The sequence below is a fragment of the Chiloscyllium plagiosum genome, unplaced genomic scaffold (assembly GCF_037043375.1).
Source record: "Chiloscyllium plagiosum isolate Xiang-an unplaced genomic scaffold, Cpla_swu_hap1 HiC_scaffold_9, whole genome shotgun sequence".
NCBI lineage: Eukaryota > Metazoa > Chordata > Chondrichthyes > Orectolobiformes > Hemiscylliidae > Chiloscyllium > Chiloscyllium plagiosum.
The window spans coordinates 7,482,128-7,500,147 of NW_028270147.1; the positions used below are offsets into that span (position 1 = coordinate 7,482,128).

The 18,020-nt window shown below is 46.0% G+C and overlaps 1 protein-coding gene across 1 annotated transcript in view; it reads left to right on the forward strand.

Annotated features, from left to right (window-relative positions):
- The window catches only part of ttll7 (tubulin tyrosine ligase-like family, member 7), a 331,613-nt gene that overhangs the window by 228,535 nt on the left and 85,058 nt on the right, over positions 1-18,020 (forward strand). The window contains exons 16-17 of the mRNA XM_087990253.1: positions 13,523-13,806; positions 16,442-16,576. Of these exons, the coding sequence (XP_087846379.1) occupies positions 13,523-13,806; positions 16,442-16,576 (419 nt within the window). The remainder of the gene's footprint in view (positions 1-13,522; positions 13,807-16,441; positions 16,577-18,020) is intronic.

The window sequence follows — 18,020 nt, forward strand, 5'->3', positions numbered from 1 at the left end:
TGCAATGGCCAAGGTAATCTTGACCATCCTGGTCCGTGACCATCAACCCACCATGTGTGGGCAATGTCAACACCTCAAGGTGCTCATGTCAGGGTTTCTCCCAAGGTCCTTTCTCCAGGTTGTGTGACAATGAAGGATTAGTGATGGGGACATTGCTGTGGACGTGGGCATCCCCCAGTCAAGATTCTGGATACAGGCAGCAGATATGTGAGGCTCGTTGGGTGCTGTACAGGACAGAGTAATCTTTGGGCAGCAACATCTGTGACTGAACAGTGGTCTTCAGGATTACCTGCACTCCCCTGAACTGCCCTAAATATCAGCCATTCCACTTATTCTTGGCTGTGGAGACCCACCTGCAGGATCACCACCCTCATGATCAGACTCTGCAGTTTGCAACTTGCAATGTTAGAGCACTCATGGATCATCTTCACAGCCACTTCTAGAAAGGAGAATTGGGGAGGGTGAGATAAAGGAAACAACTGAGTGTTTATGCCTCCTGCTGGAAAGACAAGAGCTACAGTCACTCTCATATCCGCAATGTTGGTTTTGTCGTCTGATACAGGACTTATGATGTGCTGCATCAGATGACACCGCCAACACCGGCACCTCCACATCATGATAGAATCAAGGAATCCTAAAGTTATCTCGTGGGAAATCTAGAAAATCTTCACATGCCCAACTCAGTCTCAGAATGGTGGAGTCAAATGAAGATGGCTGTACTAGACCTGGACCATTGAGTCTGAGCATTATTGCCACCAGGGACAGGGTTAACAAAGTGATGCCACCAGTGCCTCATTAGACCAAGGGCAAATGGACAAAGTATCTTTTGTTCCCAGGACAGCATTTTTCTTCCATCCATCCAATCCGGAAAGAACATTTCCAGCAACTTGGTACGGATAATAAATGCTGGTGATGCCACAAATCAATGAAAACAAACTCCTCAACTGTGAATCCACATTGGCAGCTGTTCCACCCTAGGTCCCTGTGGTGGGCCATCATGGCTGGGAGATTAAATGGATGAAAAACAACAAAACAGTCCGGTCCTGATTCGATTCCAGTTAAGGTGCTCAGAGCTGATGGGCTATTGCTCACGTCATGACCCTACAGATGCATGGCCTCCTTCTGTGCATTAATGTCACTCCATGACTCAACAGTGAAGACGGTTGGGCCAAGGATACCACCCTGAGGAACCCTTCACCTTCACTCCATTACTCCTCAGCACACTGCATCCACACAGGCCGTCAAGTGCATAGCTTTGATTAAAAAACAAGATCCGAACTGAAATAACTGCACAGAGGCTGGTGTCCCTTGATGAATTGTGCATGATACACTGGCTGCAGCCAGCCAGCTCAGAGTCAGTCCCCTGAACTCAAATTGTCTCTCTCACTTAGAGGAGGCATATGGCCAGTGTTGGTGTTCCTGCTGCCGTTTTATCCTTTGGCCCAGATCCAGGAAGGTCAGGTTTACCTGCTGCAGAGCCTTCTCCCCATCAGGAACTCTGCTGGAGCTATCCTTGTTGTTGTGCGCGGAGTGGTCCTATAATCCAACAGGAACCAGGACGGTTTGGTATCAATTGACGTTGTAAGGCTGCTTCTTTAAGCTTGCGTTCCAAATTTGTTCTGCTCTTTCCATGATGGATGGTATGGAGCTGTTCTTACCTGCAGAATCCCATTTGACTTCAGGAAATATTCAAACTCCGTGCCAGTAAATGACATCCCACTGTCCATGATCAATACTTGCAGGAGTCTGCGTATTGCCAATGATGCTTACAGCTTCTCAGTCATCATCCCTGAGTTTTCTGAATGAACTTGATGCACTTCTGACCACTTTGAGTGGGTGTCCATAATGATTAAGAACTTTGCACCCTTGAAAGGACCTGCAGACTCGACATTTAACCGAGTCCAGGGCTTACCCGGCCATTCCCATCAATGTGGGGGAGCTGCTGGTGACAATTACTACAAAGACTAATGAGCATTTCATTATATCTGTCTTCCCTCACACCAAACATCAAACCCTGAGGTAGCCTAAAGCCTCAGTAATGCCCTTATGCTGCACTAGAGACAAATACTGAGCACTAAACTAGATCTTAAGGTTTTATTGGGACCTCTGACCAATATGCTTATGTTCATCTTGTGTTGAAACCTGAAATTGTCATAGTTTCATTTTACAAGCTATGTCTTGTCAACCTGTACTTTCAAATCTGCCTGCACTTATAAGTACCAAGGCTATTTCCATTTGAGTTGATTTACTGCTGATGTCTGTTTTCTCATCCAACCTTTAGGGTCTTTTCCGCGAGTGATTGATTGGCCAACAATTATGCAATTACAGCAAATCTACTAGGATAGAGGTACCCAAACTTTTGTCTTTGGGGGTCACACAGATGCGTAGACAGAGCCCCTGAGGACAGAATAAGAAGGCTCAATCCTTCTCATTGATCCATGACCTCACTGGCTCAATCAGTGAAGCAACATGCCTTACTAAAGGCACTATTCAAATCTCCAGGCTGACAAATTTCAAACAGCCCAGACTGTAATCATCAAGTACTTTCTCTGAGTTTGTCTAGACATGGAAGACCTGACTACCAGACTCTTGGGGGTTGGTGTGGTCAAGGACTGGACGTGCCAATGTGGGACTGGGGCGGACAAAGTCAGAAGTCACACGATACCAGGTTATAATCCAACAGGTTTATTTGAAATCACAAACCTTCGGAGTGATGCTCCTTTATCACTTCACCTGACGAATGAGCAGTGCTCTGAAAGTTTGTGGCTTCACCTAAACCTGTTGGACTATAACCTGGCATCGTGTGACTTCTGACACTGGTCTAGGAATTCAGAGGCTCAAGCCTGTGGGTGTATGGGTTCTAATTCCACCTTGGCAATTAGTGGAATTTAAATTCAATTAATAAATCCAGAATATAAAGCTAGTCTCCATGCTGTGGCTATCATGGATTGTTGTAAAACACCATCTGGTTCACTTTAGGGAAGGAAATCTACTGCCCTTACTTTCTGGGGCCAACCGGACCTCCCGGTCACTGCCCATTTCAACCCTCCCCCGCATCCCCCACTTCCTTTCTGACATGACCATTCTTGGCTTCCTCCATTGCCACAATGAACCACACCGCAAATTGAAGGAAAAGAACCTCATCTTCCGCCTGAGCAGCCTACAGCCCAGAGGATTCAACATTGAATTCCCCAGTTTCAAATAACCTTCCTCCCCATCCACCAACATCCTTCCCAGCCCCTCTCCCTCCCTCTCAATGCTCCCTGCCACCTCCCGGATTCATTCTTCCCATTGACCAACAGGGTCGTACCCTCTACCTGTCTTCACCTATCACCACCTCACAACCCTGCCCCTGCCACCCCCTTTACCTGCAGCTCCCCCACACCCACCCCCACTCGTGAGGAAGGGTTACACCCAAAAGGTCAACTTCTTCACCTCTTGATACTGCCTGGCTTGCTGTGTTACTCCAGCCTTCTATGGGTTACCCTTACCTGGTCTAGCCGACATGTGACTCCAGACCTACAGCAATATGGGTGTCTCGTAACTGCTCTCGAGGACAATTAGGGATGTCATCCCATGAAAAAATTAATAAAAACTGGTTGTGAGGCCACAGGCCCTCTGACCCCTACTCCTTCCAGTCTAGTCACCATGGGGCTTGGGATGTGCTTAAATTTACAACACACCCTGCACCTCTGATGTGCTGCATTGGAGAGAGACAGTGCAGCACCTGGGCTTCGTGGTGGCACAGTGGTTAGTACTGCTGCCTCACAGCGCCAGGTTCCTGCGTTCGATTCCAGCCTCGGGTGACTGTGTGGAGTTTGCACATTCTCCCTGTGTATGTGTGGGTTTCCTCTGGGTGCCCACAATCCAAAAACATGCAGCTTAGGTGAATTGGCCATGCTAAATTGCCCATAGCATTAGTCAGGGGTAAATAAAGGGTAGGGGAATGGGTCTTTGGAGGGTTGGTATGGATTTGTTGTGCCAATGGGCCTGTTTCCATACTGTAGGAGTGTAATCTAAAGGCACTGCTGAACTGTATATTCTGATGGGGCTCTCTCATGGCACAGTGGTAGTGTCCCTACCCCTGGTGTGGGAGGCCCATGTTCAGGTCTCTCCTGCTCCCAAGGTGCGTAATAACATCGCTGAACAGGTTCATTAGGAATAACAGGTTAAATTAAATAGAAAACTGCTCTGACTCTCATGTCAATGAAGGCTGATTTGTGGATCTAACTGAAAAAAAGGCCACTGTTTAAGCAACACCACAGAAACCAATCATTTAGCCCCGGGTTTTAATACCATGATGAGAAGTGATTATGGGACTATTTGATTCACTTCCCCATGTTAGACCAAAGGTGAGGCAATAATGGAAAGAGAACTTTATTGTTTCGTCCTTTAACTGTGTTCACAAGAAATCCTCAAACTCAATACAAATACCCAACAATTTAAAGAGGAGTCCACAGGTTTACTTCAAACTGACAAAGCTACTGAACCAGTTAAGTGTTGAATTATTGACAATTTAGCATTGTAAATATGTTAGAGAAAGAAACAGAACGTTGCGTGCTTGTAGACTCAAATTGTGCTCTTTTTGTCCTTCTACAGGCAGGCTCTTCATGTCTGGGCCCACCAAAAGAGATAGTGAGAGGTTTGAAGGCTAATAACAATAGTAGTAAGGAGGGAAAACAGTATCCCACTTTTAAAATGGGAAACAAGAAGGCTGAGTGAAGCAACTGAACCAATAGCAATGGAATTTAGAGACAGAATCGCAAGATATTCCCAGGCATAGAGAACAAGCGTGCAGCCAAACCTGTCAGCAAACAGAAGTCTGATTTCAGGACTCTATATTTTATGCCAGAGATATTATTTTATATATATTATATATAGAAAATAAATATAAAATAAACTATGCATGTTTTCTGAAGCCTTTAATAATACTTGGATTATTACGCAGCACTGTCTTTGAGGAGAAAGTGAGGTCTGCAGATGCTGGAGATCAAAGTTGAAACTTTATTGCTGGAACAGCACAGCAGGTCAGGCAGCATCCAGGGAACAGGAGATTCGACGTTTCGGGCACAGGCCCTTCTTCCGCAGCACTGTCTTTACCAGTGTATCTCAATCACAGGAGTTGCAGTTGGGTTCCTGTGTTTTGGGTTCTTTTCAGGTGATGATTGTCACTGTTGGGGAGGGGGCGCTTTCTACTTCAGGTAGCCTTGCAGTGTCATTGTTTGATGGTCCCACACTGGGATGCACAAGGATGATTCCTCTGTGTAGTTCTAAAGTTTGTTCATCAGTGAGCAGTGTATCCCCACACTCTGCACCAAACAGTTCGGGTTCCAATGCCAGGTCGTGATGCGTGAAGGAGTGATCTGGGTGAGCGGCAAGATTAAGAGCTGTCTATCTCTTCCAGCTGGCCTGCATGGGTCAGAGAGAGCTGAAAGAGCCCATTACTGAGCTAATATGCGAATGATTCCACTCCACTAGTAGCATGGTGATTGAAGGATGACTGAGATAGAGACAGTAACTATTCCCCACTGAGGGGACCTTCAGCTGTGGGTGGTGAATCAGTTTTGATCAATCTAGCTGAGGGACACCTTGTTGGGAGGAACTAGGAAAGCTCTCTGCTAGTTATGAAACCACGGAATGCAGCATCAGAGTGCAGAAAGAGCCTTTTTGGGTCCATTGTACCAGCACTGCCGCCTTTAACGGGCAAACCATTTAGGAACATAGAAACAGGAGTAGGCCCTTCAGCCCCTTGAGCCTGTTCCACCATTCAGTGAGATCATCACTACCTCTAACTACCTGCCTTTAGCTCATATTTCTTATTACTTTTGCATAACAATAAATTATCTATCTCAGATTTAACAACTCATCCAGCATCTAACGCCATTAGTGGAATAGAGCTCCAAATAGCTATCCCACTTTGTGTGTGGAAGTGCTTCCTAACATTTCTCCTGAACATTCTGGCCCTCATTCTCACCATGCCTCACTCCCTGACCCTTGCCCACAGCTCTGCAAATTTTTCCTTTTTTTAAACTTTTTTTTATAGGTTGCCTAATGAATCCATTTTTAATGAGTGCGTGTGTACATGTTTGAGGGAACACCAAAACAGAAATAGTTCACACAATTCAAGTGGCGAAGGAATTGAATTGAATTGAAGTTATTGTCACGTGTACCAAGGCACAGTATAAAACTTTGTCCTGCGAGCAATACAGGCAGGTCACAGAGTTAAGTTGCATACATAAGTAAATAATAGATAAACAGTGGCAAAAACAAAAACACAGGTACAGGCGAATGTTAAGAGTTTGTGAGTCCATTCAGTATTCTAACAACAGCAGGGTAGAAACTGTTATGAAACCGGCTGGTGTGTGTGTTCAGGCTTCTGTACCTTCTCCCCGATGGTAGAGGTTGTAGAAAAACATTGCCAGGGTGGGATGGATCTTTGAGAATGTTGGCGGCCTTTCCTTGACAGCGGGCCTGGTAGATGGATTCTATAGATGGGAGGTTGGCCTTTGAGTCCAGGCCGAGTTCACCACTCTCTGTAGCCGTCGGTGATCTTGAATGGTACAGTTGCCATACCAAATAGTGATACATCCAGACAGAATGCTCTCGATGGTGCACCTATAAAAGTTGGCAAGGGTATTCGCCATCATGCAAAATTTCCTCAGCTGCCTGAGGAAGAAGAGACGTTGTTGGGCCTTTGTAACCAGGATTGCACCAGGGCAATAAAGCGAAAGCTACACAATGCCAAAGAAAAGCTAATTCAGCGACAACATCCTTACCTAAAGAGAGACAAGAATACTTGCAATAGTCTCCACTTGGCCTTGGATGTATATTGGACCAGTCTGTGCAGATAGGGGCCTTCAATACTGATTTTGCCACAATCCCATCAGTAGACTATCACATCTGGTTCCTGCTGGTGCACTCAACTCCTGCCCATCGCTGCCGGTCTTTATGCGATGGGACGGCACCTGTCTCTCCTTTCACTTTGGCAAGTCGATGTCTGTGGCCCACAGAAACGTGACGGTGATGGGTCAGGGTGGGGAGGAGCTGTCGAGCTCCCTGCAGCTGTAATGACATTACCCAGTGGTGGTGGTGATTGTCGGGTTGGTGGGTGTAGTGGCAGAGCAGGTTGGTGGAGGGGGAATGTCGAGCTGAAATTAAGATCAGATTGGCCATGACTTTATTGAATGGTGGGGCAGGCTGGAAGGGCTGAGTGGCCTCCTCTTGCACCTCGTGTGTTTGTGGCGCAACTTGGAGAGCCTGCAATAAAAATGAGACCTTAAATGGTGGTCGTCCTTTAGAGGGGGTGACCACTAATTATGAAATAAAGGCATGAAAGGATATGAAGGAAGTGCAGAGAATTGGTGCTGATAAGGGAATAGTTCTCAGGGCTCTGTGTGATAAAATTCTCACACAATTTCAGCTCACCCCTGGCTTCACCTGTTCTCATCCCTGTGATATCCTCCAGCTTTACGACTCCCTGAGATCCCTGAATACTTCTGATGCTGGACACTTATGCATCCAACCTTTCCATCACCTACAACATCTGCCTCAAACTCTCTCCATTGGTGGCTGTGCCGATGTTTGCCTGGGACCCAAAACTATGGAGTGCTTTTCGCAAACCTCTCTGCTTCTCTCTCCCATCATGTGATGCCTCGCAACATCAATTGCAACTTGCATTTGTATAGCACCTTCAATAAAGTAAAAGAAACCCCAAGGTGCTTCATGGAGGCACTATCAGACAAAAATTTGCTACTGAAGCACATGAGAGAATATGGGGAGAGAGAGTGATATAGAAGTCCTAAAGTATTGGCCAGTGTCCTGGGGCCATGGGTGTGAATTCCCCTGAGGGTAACTGGTGATGACTAATTTTGGACTCAACAACGTTAACTATCATCAATCATTATAAAAACCCATCTGGTTCAGGAATGCTCTTCAGAGAAGGAAATCAGTCATCCTTATCTCGTCTGGCCTACATGTGACTCCAGATCCACTGCAATGTGGTTAACTTCCTTTTTAAGTCAGCCTGTTCAGAGAAGTTAATACACAACTCTGGAGCTAGTGAGATTTGAATCGAGGTCTCCTGGGGCAGAGGTAGGGACACTGCCTCTGAAGTGGTCTCAGTTCAAATGCAATTAGAGAGGGGCTATAAATGTCAGAACTGTCTACATTCCCATGGAGAGGTTAGCTAATAAGCAGCAGAGTGTTATGATGTTGCAGGCATGTACTGTTCGTTTAAGAGGGAGTGAAAGATGTTTTGTACTGAGAGGTTGTAGGCACTTGTCTTGTGACTGACTAGCAGTCTCAGAGTGTACTGGAAACTTGAAAATATGTAACAAGTAGCTGTTTTCACAACCGTTTGTATTTAACTAATCAGTATAAATTATGGGATACTAAAACCCAATCAAATTTGAATTTTGCTATTTTGACAACATCAAACCAATGAGACGATTCGATATTTGGGGTGTAAATAAACCGGATTTTGAGAGTTAGCCAGAGACAGAGCAACCTGCCATCTGGAAAGATACTGCCATTCGAAACCCTCTCTATCAAAGGTACCTTTTTCATATGAAACATCTTTGCAACAAAAGACTAAAGATGACCCAGGGAGATCCGCAGCTGAAAGAAGACAGACGCCAATGACGATAGCCATTGTCTAGTTTTTGAAAGTTCAGTGCATGTAATTTTAATAGGGGCTTTAATTGGAACAGTATATTGTTATAGAGTTGGAGGTAGATAACAGACCTTTAAGAAAAAGGAGGCTTAGAGTTGTAAATAGTTGTTGTTTCATGTTCACTTTTAGAGTTAAAGAATAAAATTGATGTTTTTCTTTAAATAGTGGAATTTGGGGAGTTCTCTGTCATTCATACTTTAACAGATTACGAGGCGAGGTGAGCTTTTCCGTGTGTTTGGTTTAATTAAAGAAGGGATTACCACCATGTCATAACACAGAGCAATAGAGGTCGATGATCAGATTTCCAACCAAAGGTATGGCCACGAATGATGAAATGTTTGAAATCAGAACTTAGCAGGAGAGCAGAATTGGATGGCTGCAGAAATCTTGGAGAATAATGTGGCTGAAAGAGGTGACAGAACTGCAGGGTGACGCGAGCAGAGATATGAACACAAGGTGGATGTTATTAAAGTTGAGGTGTTGCAGGATCAGCAGCCAGTGAGCACAAGGATGATGGGCAGAATGACCTTGTAGAGCTGATAGCTTTCTTACGAGTGTGATGTACATGATAAAAGACTGGCAGTGATTCTTTTTGTTGCAATGTAACTTGTCCGTCCCATGAAGATGGCGGGGGGTGGGGGGGCACTCTCTACCTCCAGCAGTGTAAGAGCAGGAAGCTGCTCCAGTCAGTCCTGACTCAGTTGACAGATTTGTTTTGGCTCAATTCAAGATCCATGCTGAATTTAATCACTGGGGAGTCAGTGGGTTTGGGGGCTGTTGTTAAATTCAGTTCATCTATATCTCTGTCTCATCACAGTTCTGCCAGTTAATTGATAACTGACCGTCAAGCTGCAAATCCTGACGGTGCATCCTGAGCTTGGTACAAATCAGAGGCTAGAATAGGCCATTTAGCCCTTGAGTCTGCTCCACCATCCAATCAGAGCCTGGCTGATCTGCTCACTCCTCATTCCCCAATTCCACCCAATAACCTCTCACCCCCTTAGTCATCAAGAAGTCATCTACTGCTGCCTGAAAAATATTCAAAGGTTGTGCTTCCACTGCCTTTGAAAGAGACCCAAAGCTTCCGAACTCTTAGAGTAGACATTTCTGCCCATCTGTGTCCTAAATAGGCCAAGCCTTATATTGAAACACTGACCTTCCCTCACCCCCCCCCCGCAGTTCCATATTCTCAGGCAGAAGGAAACATTGTCTCCACACGAACCCTGTCAGGACCCCTCAGTATCCCATACTTTTCAATCACGTTGTCTCTTACTCTTCTGGACTCCAGTGAATACAAGCCTGGACTGTCCAATCTTCCCTCAGAAGACAATCCGCCCACTCCAGGTTGCAGTTTCTGGCTGTTGCAACATCAGAGGCAGCAGAAATGATGCACTGCAGAAATTCACCAAACATCTTCACACAGCACCTTCCAAACCCACAACCACTTCCATCTAGAATGACAAAGGCAGCAGATACCTGGGAACCCCACCCCCTGCAAGATCTCCCCAAAGCTGCTCACCATCCTAACTTGGAAAAATATCACCGTTCCGTCAGTGTCGCTGGGTCAAAACCCTGGAATTCTCTCACTAACTGCATTGTGGGTCCAAATACGAGCAGATGAGTTGCAGTGGTTCAAGAAGGCAGCTCACCATGAGCCTGTCAAGGGAAACTAGGGAACGGGCAATAAATGCTGGGCCTAGCTAGTGATGCACACATCCAACAAGTGAATAAAAAAACTCCTTATCAGTCATGTGATGTGGGGAGATCCCTCTGGTTGGTTGCCAGTTGTTGCTGACCTCCACTCTCAGGTCCTTAATTCCATGCCAAGGCCCCCTCAGTGTCCTTGCCGATGCCTGATTGAGGTTAGACTTAACAAGCCTTCTCTACAAGAGGCAGTCAGGGTCCTTCATTGGCTCTCCAGTCGGCTGACAAAACCTCCTACCTCCCCACAAGAATGAGGGTAAATGTTGCCCATGACACTGGGGATAACTCCCTTCCTTTTCTTCAAAATAGCGAATGAGGTATTTTTATGCCCACCGAGGGGAAGGTTTTGGCATGTCTGGGCAGAAAGACGATGCCTCCAACTGTGCCGCGTTCCTTTGGTGCTGGGAGTACCTTCAGTGTAGACATTGTTCAGAAATGTTTGGGATAGGACTTGAACCCGTAACTGTGTTGGGAAGGCAGTGATGTAGTGGTAATGCCACTGGACTAATAATCCAGAATCCCAGGAGTTGGAGTTAAAAGGATCAAAGGGTATGGAGAGAAATCAGGAATAAGGGACTGAGTTAGATGATCAGTCATGATCATACTGAGCAAGGGACAGGCCCAAAGAGCCAAAGGACCTACTCGTGCTCCTAATTTCTATGTTTCTAACCTTACAACATGGAGATGAGCACACTGTTCTGCCTGGAAGATTGTAATGGTGTACTCCTTTAATGCCAAGAAGCAGGGGTAGGAACAATGTACACCAATGTATTACAAAAACCAGCCAATATGTCTGGCTCCTGGGCAGACTGAGTGGTTTCCTTTGACCGTCTTATAGAAACGTAGAAAATAAGAGCAGGAGTAGACCATTCAGCCCTGTTCCACCATTCAATACGATCATGGCTGACCATCCAATTCAGTCCCCTATTCCCACTGTCTCCCCTTACCCTTTGATCTCTTTAGAATTAAGAACAATATCTAACTCCTTCTTGAAAACATTCAATGTTTGGTTCTCAGCTATTTTCTGCAGCAGAGAATTCCACAGGCTTCCCACTCTCTGAAGAGTGGAAAATGTTGTCATCCCAGTCCTGAATTTCCTGCCCCTTGATCTTAGCCTCTGACCCCTGGTTCTGAACCCCTTAGCCATTGGAAACATCCTTCTTGTGTAAGTGAATATAGTTCTAACAGATGCAGTCTGTCTTCATACGTCAGTACCGCCATCGCCGGAATCAGTCCGGTCAGTTTTCCTCCAGAGCCAGACCATCCATTCTCAGACAAGAAGGACCAGAACAAGACACAATACTCCAGGTGTCCGTTCACCAAGGCCTTGGACAATTGCCACAATTGCATCTGTATGCAGAGTTTATAAGTCAGATATTGCCAGGTTTGAAGTCTTCAACAGTTTAACTTGTCAAAGATTATTGAGTATTCCAACAGACCTCCTGCTCTATAGCAACTGAGCATTCTTTGAGTGCAGTCTGTGAGAGGGTCCACCAAATGGGTTGAGGTTCATGAAAAGATACTGATATTGTCCAGTGAAGTGCTGGATCCAAACAGACCTTGCCACATCTAAATGAATTTTTATGTATTCGTATCTTGAGGAGAATGTTCATCTCTCTCTCACACACATACATACAGACACTCTCATTCTCTCATTCTCACACATATACACATTGTCACTCTCACAATCTCACTCTTGCACTTTCTCATGTATACATAAGCAAATGCACGCACACTTTCACCGTCTCTTTCAAACACACACTCTCACATACACTCTCTGTCACACACTTCCACATTCTCTCTTTCTCTCTCTCTTTCTCTCTCTCTCACACTCACACATACATACACGCACACCCATTGAATTGCATGTGTCTGGACATTTAAATTGCAATGGGTTTTAAGATTTGAGATGGCTCATTCTTTAGGCATACACTGCCCCTACCTGATCTACTCTTACAGCTCCGCTCCTGGGCTCCCATCGATTCTGGGGAAAGAGGTCAGGCATTAATCGCCAGCTCAAAGAGGGTCAGTCATTAAAGTGAGGCTGATGGTTAGAATTTGATGGGACTACCTCTGCCTATGCATCTGAAGGTCTAAATAGTTAACATACCCCATCCTTCAGTCTGAGGAAGGAAAGTCCTGCAGTATTGTGAGCAGTTCTGATCCCCGTTTTAAAGAAAATATGTTATTTCATTGGAGGCAGTTCAGAGAAGGTTCACGAGGATGATCTCTGGTATGAGCAAAGGCTAAACATGTTGGGACTCTAACTGGGGTTTAGAAGAATGAGGAGTGATCTCATTGAAACATATTGGATTCTGAAGGGGCTTGACAGGGTCAATGCTGAGAGGATGTTTCCCTCATGGGAGAATCTAGGACCAGAGGGCACAGTCTTAACATAAAGGTGCATCAATTTCAGACTGACATGAGGATGAATTTCTTCCCTCAGAGGGTTGAGAGTCTCTAGAACTCCTTACCACAGAGAGTTGTGGGGGCAGAGTCCTTGTGCACATTTAAGGCTAAGATAGATAGATTCTTGATCAGTCAGGAAATCAAGGGTTAGGGGGAAAGGGCAGGAATTTGGATGTGAGGGGAGTATGGTGGCTCAGTGGTTAGCACTGCTGCCTCACAGCACCAGGGACCTGGGTTCGATTCCAACCTTGGGTAACTGTCTGTGTGGAGTCTGCACATTCTCCCTGTGGCTGTGTGGGTTTGCTCCAGTTTCCTCCCACATTCCAAAGATTTGCAGGTTAGGGTGGATTAGCAGTGCTAAATTGCCCATAGTGTGCAGGTTAGGTGAATCAGCCATGGGAAATGCAGGGTTATAGGGATGGGATGGAGGTGTGTGGGTCTGGGTGGGATTCTCTTTGGAGGGTTGGTGAAGACTCGATGGGCTGAATAGCTTGCTTTCACACTATAGGAACTCTATGAATGTTGATCAGCCGCGATCCTACAGAATGGTTGAGCAGGTTTGAGGGGCCAAGTGGCCTACTCCTGTTCCTACATTTTCTGGTCATATGGTCTAAGACCATGAGTCATGTTACCAGGAGCAGTCAAGGGGTAAGTGAAGCAGGAGGGATACATAGTTCTTTCAAACGGGATGTTAAGTATTGTATTGCAATTCACTTTCCTGTTAACGTTTCTTTGCAGGGAGGATACAGTCGAAGCCTCCAACCACAAGTATGAGACCACTACCTTCAGCATTGCCAGCAGCATCATTGCCAATCAGACGTTCTGTGTCCTGCCCCCGGTCAATCTCTACCTCAGCAACACATTTGCATTCACACCTACCCGAACCGCGATCCACTTCTGCCAAACCCAGTGTCCCCTTGAGCAAACCTCCTGCAGACACACGGTCGCAATCATTGAATCGTACCATGACCACCCAGCGGATACCACATGCTACCAGCCTGGGCACCATTCATTCCGCACCGGTAAGCACTACAGACACCACAGAAAGACTGATCTAGTTACTGTACAGATGACCTGCACTCTGGTTCTGTTATGTCTTGTTGAACTGGTCTCGAGATGTTTTCATGAAATAGACTTTGACAGACTTGAGTTACGGAGAGCAACTCAGAAACTTTGGTTGGGCCAAAGCAGGAATGTCTACTCCAGATCAGGTCACCACACTTCAGAAAGAACTTAAGGCTCCTTAAGATGGTTTCCCCGAATGGCTGCAGGGATTTTAGTGACAAGGTTAGGGGTTGGGGAAGCTGGGTGGTTTTCTTAGGAGCAAAGGAGATTGAGAGGAGCTTGGTTGGGGGTGTTCAAGGTTACGACAGGTGGATTGTGCTGGTATTAAAATCCGGAGGTTAAATGTTGATTAGACAGGGTCCAGGTATGCTTTTCCAGTCAGAGTTTTATTCAGCTCTCAAAACTCCCAGATCACTCCTTACATATATGCAACCACCTCTCACCCAATTATCCTTGTACTAACCATCATCTTTGTCCTGGTTCCATTTACTCCCAGGCATCCCTGCCAGATCTTAACTGCTGGCACAGACAGCAGATGAGTGTGTTCAAATTACTTTTGTATCTCGCTCATGCCTATCTCTGTAACTTCCTCTGCCCCTCAACCCTCCCAAGACACTTGGGGCCCTCCAATTTTGTCTCTTGAGCATTTCCAATCTCTGTCCTATCTCAGTCCTATCATTTCCTCCCTATACCTCTCTGCTTCTCTATCCCTCTCTCTCATCCAGAAAATCTACCCCTTGACCAAGTTTGTTGCCCTCTGTGGTCCATTGTCAAAATGACAAGTGCTAATGCCATTGAACGGAAAAATAGAGGCGTACAAATCTTTGCACAGTGGCTGGTGGAATTTGAGTTAAATTACGTTTGGATCCATGTCACGGTGACCAAAAAACTAACTGATTGTTGTAAAAAGCTGCAGCATTTTAGGGAAGTAAATCTGCTCCCTTACAAGGGACTCCAGAACCACAGCAAAGTTTGACCTTTTACCTGCCCTCTGGAGTGGTCCGGTGAGCCACTGAATTCCAAGATAATTGAGGATAGGCAGGAGATACTAGCCTTGCCCGCGGCTGCCATGTCCCAGGAAAGAATAAAGAGACGGAAAAGTTTAATCTTAACTTGGAGTGTTGTGAGACTTTAAAAATGCTGTACAGCTGCAATTTGTTGTTGATGCTCAGCCAGTAGTAGAAGGGTTCTTCTGAATTAAAAGAAAATCAGAAAATGTTTCTGCATTTCAAAAGGGAAATAGGATATCTGCACAAAAAGGGAATGGAGATTGTAGATTGAAACTTTTGGGGAAATAGAAAGGAAATAGCAAGGAAAGGGGTGGCTCAGTGGTTAGCACTGCTGCCTCACAGCGCCAGAGACCCTGGTTCAATTCCCGCCTCGGGCAACTGTCTGTGTGGAGTTTGCACATTCTCCCTGTGTCTGCGTGGGTTTCCTCCTACAGTCCAAAGATGTGCAGGTCAGATGAATTGGCCATGCTAAATTGCCCATAGTGTTAGGTGTAGGGGAATGGGTCTGGGTGGGTTGCTCTTCGGAGGGTCAGTATGGACTTGTTGGGCCGAAGGGCCTGTTTCCACACTGTAAGTAATTGTCATGGGATCAGATCCCTCACAGTGGGCTGAATGGCCTCCTGCTGCGCTTTCATGTCTCATGATGTTGTGAATGAAATAGCACTTTCATAGGACTAACATAAGAATGATGGGGTTCCTTCTGTACTCTTGCTTATCTGTCTCCCTACCTATTCCATCTGCCCATGTTTACTGTGGGTGTTTGGGCCAAACTTTATGCCCGAAGGTTGGGATGGGTAGGTCTGTATTGCTGCTCTGCTAAGGGTTTATGTTGGAGGAGGTAGTGGATGCATTGCTGACTCACTTGGGAAGTTGAGCTCACAGCAACCTCCCAATTCCCTGGCCTGATGAGAGCCGGGGTGAGTTGCATGAAGAGTTTTTGGAATGTCCCAAACCTTTGGGAGGGAAGGGTTCCCACAGACTATCCTTGGTTTGAGGCTCAGTGGGTGGAAATGTTGCAGTACAGGGGCCTCCCAGAGGAGTCAGTGAGGTTTGCAGATCCTGGAGATCAGAGTTGAGAGTGTGGTGCTGGAAAGATACAGCAGGTCAGGCAGCATCCGAGGAGCAGGAAAATTGACATTTTGGGCCAAAGCCCTTCATCAGGGCTCCCTGAGGAGTTCCTGGATCCACATTCTTTCCTGGGCCTGCTCTGAGTCCTGACATTATCCCTACAGCAGCTCTTTCCACAGACTTTCATTTCAACGTAACAACGTTCTGCAAGAGTTTCCTCCAGGTGATCCAGTTTCCTCCCACATTTGAAAGACGTGCAGGTTAGGTGGATTGGCCATGGGAAATGCAGGGTTACAGGGATTGGGCGGGATGCTCTTTGCTGAGTCAATGTGGACTCAATGGTCTGCAAAGCACTTGACCCCCTAACTATGCAACAATGAGCAGAGAAAGACACTAAACCTAGTGTATTTTTGACTATACTGTTTAGCTTTGACTATTTGGGTTTACTGTGAACTGTTGAACATCAGCAGGTCTCAAATTAACAGTGAACTAACCCTGATCACTTGTCTTTCAGCGCTCTTCCAATCTAAATTTTAGAACGAAGGAACAAGACGAGGAGTTGACCAAAGAAGTGCTGGTGGCTCTGAATGAAATGAAAATTAAATTCCCAGGGAAATCAAATGAGGAAGCTGAGGTCCTGCTGGATGAAGTAAGTGTTCACAGGATATTAGGACAGATCATCATCGGCCATTGTGGAATTATCTTGTATTAAGCTTTGCAGTGAAACTAACAATTAACTTTTAAAAAAAAAATGTTATTATCACCGTAAAGAGAGGCATGTTGTTAAAACCTAAAGCACAATGTCAGCACTGTTTGATGTGATTCTGCAATGGGTAACGCTTACATCATGAATGCACCAATAACAACCGTGGAATCCCGCCAGTGTGGAAGCAGACCATTGAGTCCACATTGACTCAGCAAAGAGCATCCCGCCCAATCCCTGTAACCCTGCATTTCCCATGGCCAATCCACCTAACCTGCACGTCTTTCAAATGTGGGAGGAAACTGGATCACCTGGAGGAAACTCTTGCAGAACACAAGGGGAATGTGCAAACTCCACACAGACAGTTACCCAAACCTGAGTTCTTGGTGCTGTGAAACAGCACTGCTAACCACTGAGCCACCAGGCTGTGCAATGGATTGAATGTACATTGGTAAAACAACTGATGCCACCATTACCATTGAGTGTGTTTTCCCTGGAGGCAGGGTCATCACCCCCCCCCCCTGTCTCCATGCCCCATGCAACATTGTAGGGGGTTCTATGATTCCTCTATGATTCAAAACAACCATCTGATTTTCAGTTGGCCACACATTCACCATTCTGAGCATCTTCCTATCTTTGTGTGGGTGTGAGTGTGAGAGAGAGAGGGAGAGAGTGAGAACTCAGACAATGAGAGATTGCACAGTCTGGAGTTGTTTTCCTTGGAGCAGTGGAGACTAAGGGGGTCATGATCGAGATGTATAAAATGATGAGGGTAGACAGGAAGAAACAAAACCAAACCAAAGAACTGCAGACTTTTAAAACATTCATTTGTGGGACTTGGGCATCACTGGCTGGCCAGCATTTATTGCCCGTCCCTAGTTGCCCTTGAGAAGGTGGTGGTGAGCTATCTTCTTGAAACGCTGCAGTCCACTTGCTGTGGATTAACCCACAATGTTGGTAGGGAGAGAATTCCAGGATTTTGACCCAGCGACTGTGAAGGAAAGGTGATGTATTTCCAAGCCAGGGTGGTGAGTGGCTTGGAGGGGAACTTACAGGTGGTGGTGTTCCCATGTACCTGCTGCCCTTGCCCTTCTAGATGGAAGTAGTTGTGGGTTTGGAAGGTGCTGTCTGAGGGTTTTTGGTGAATTTCTGCAGGGCATTTTGTAGATAGTGCACACTGCTGCTACTGAACACCGGTGATGGAGGGAGTGAATGTTTGTAGATGTGGTGCCAATCAAGCAGGTTGCTTTGTCCCGGATTATGTCAAGTGTTGTTGGAGCTGCACCCATTCAGGCAAGTGGGGAATATTCCATCACACTCCTGACTTGTGCCTTGTAGATAGTGGATAGACTTTGGTGTGTCAAGCGGTGAGTTACTCACCGCAGTATCC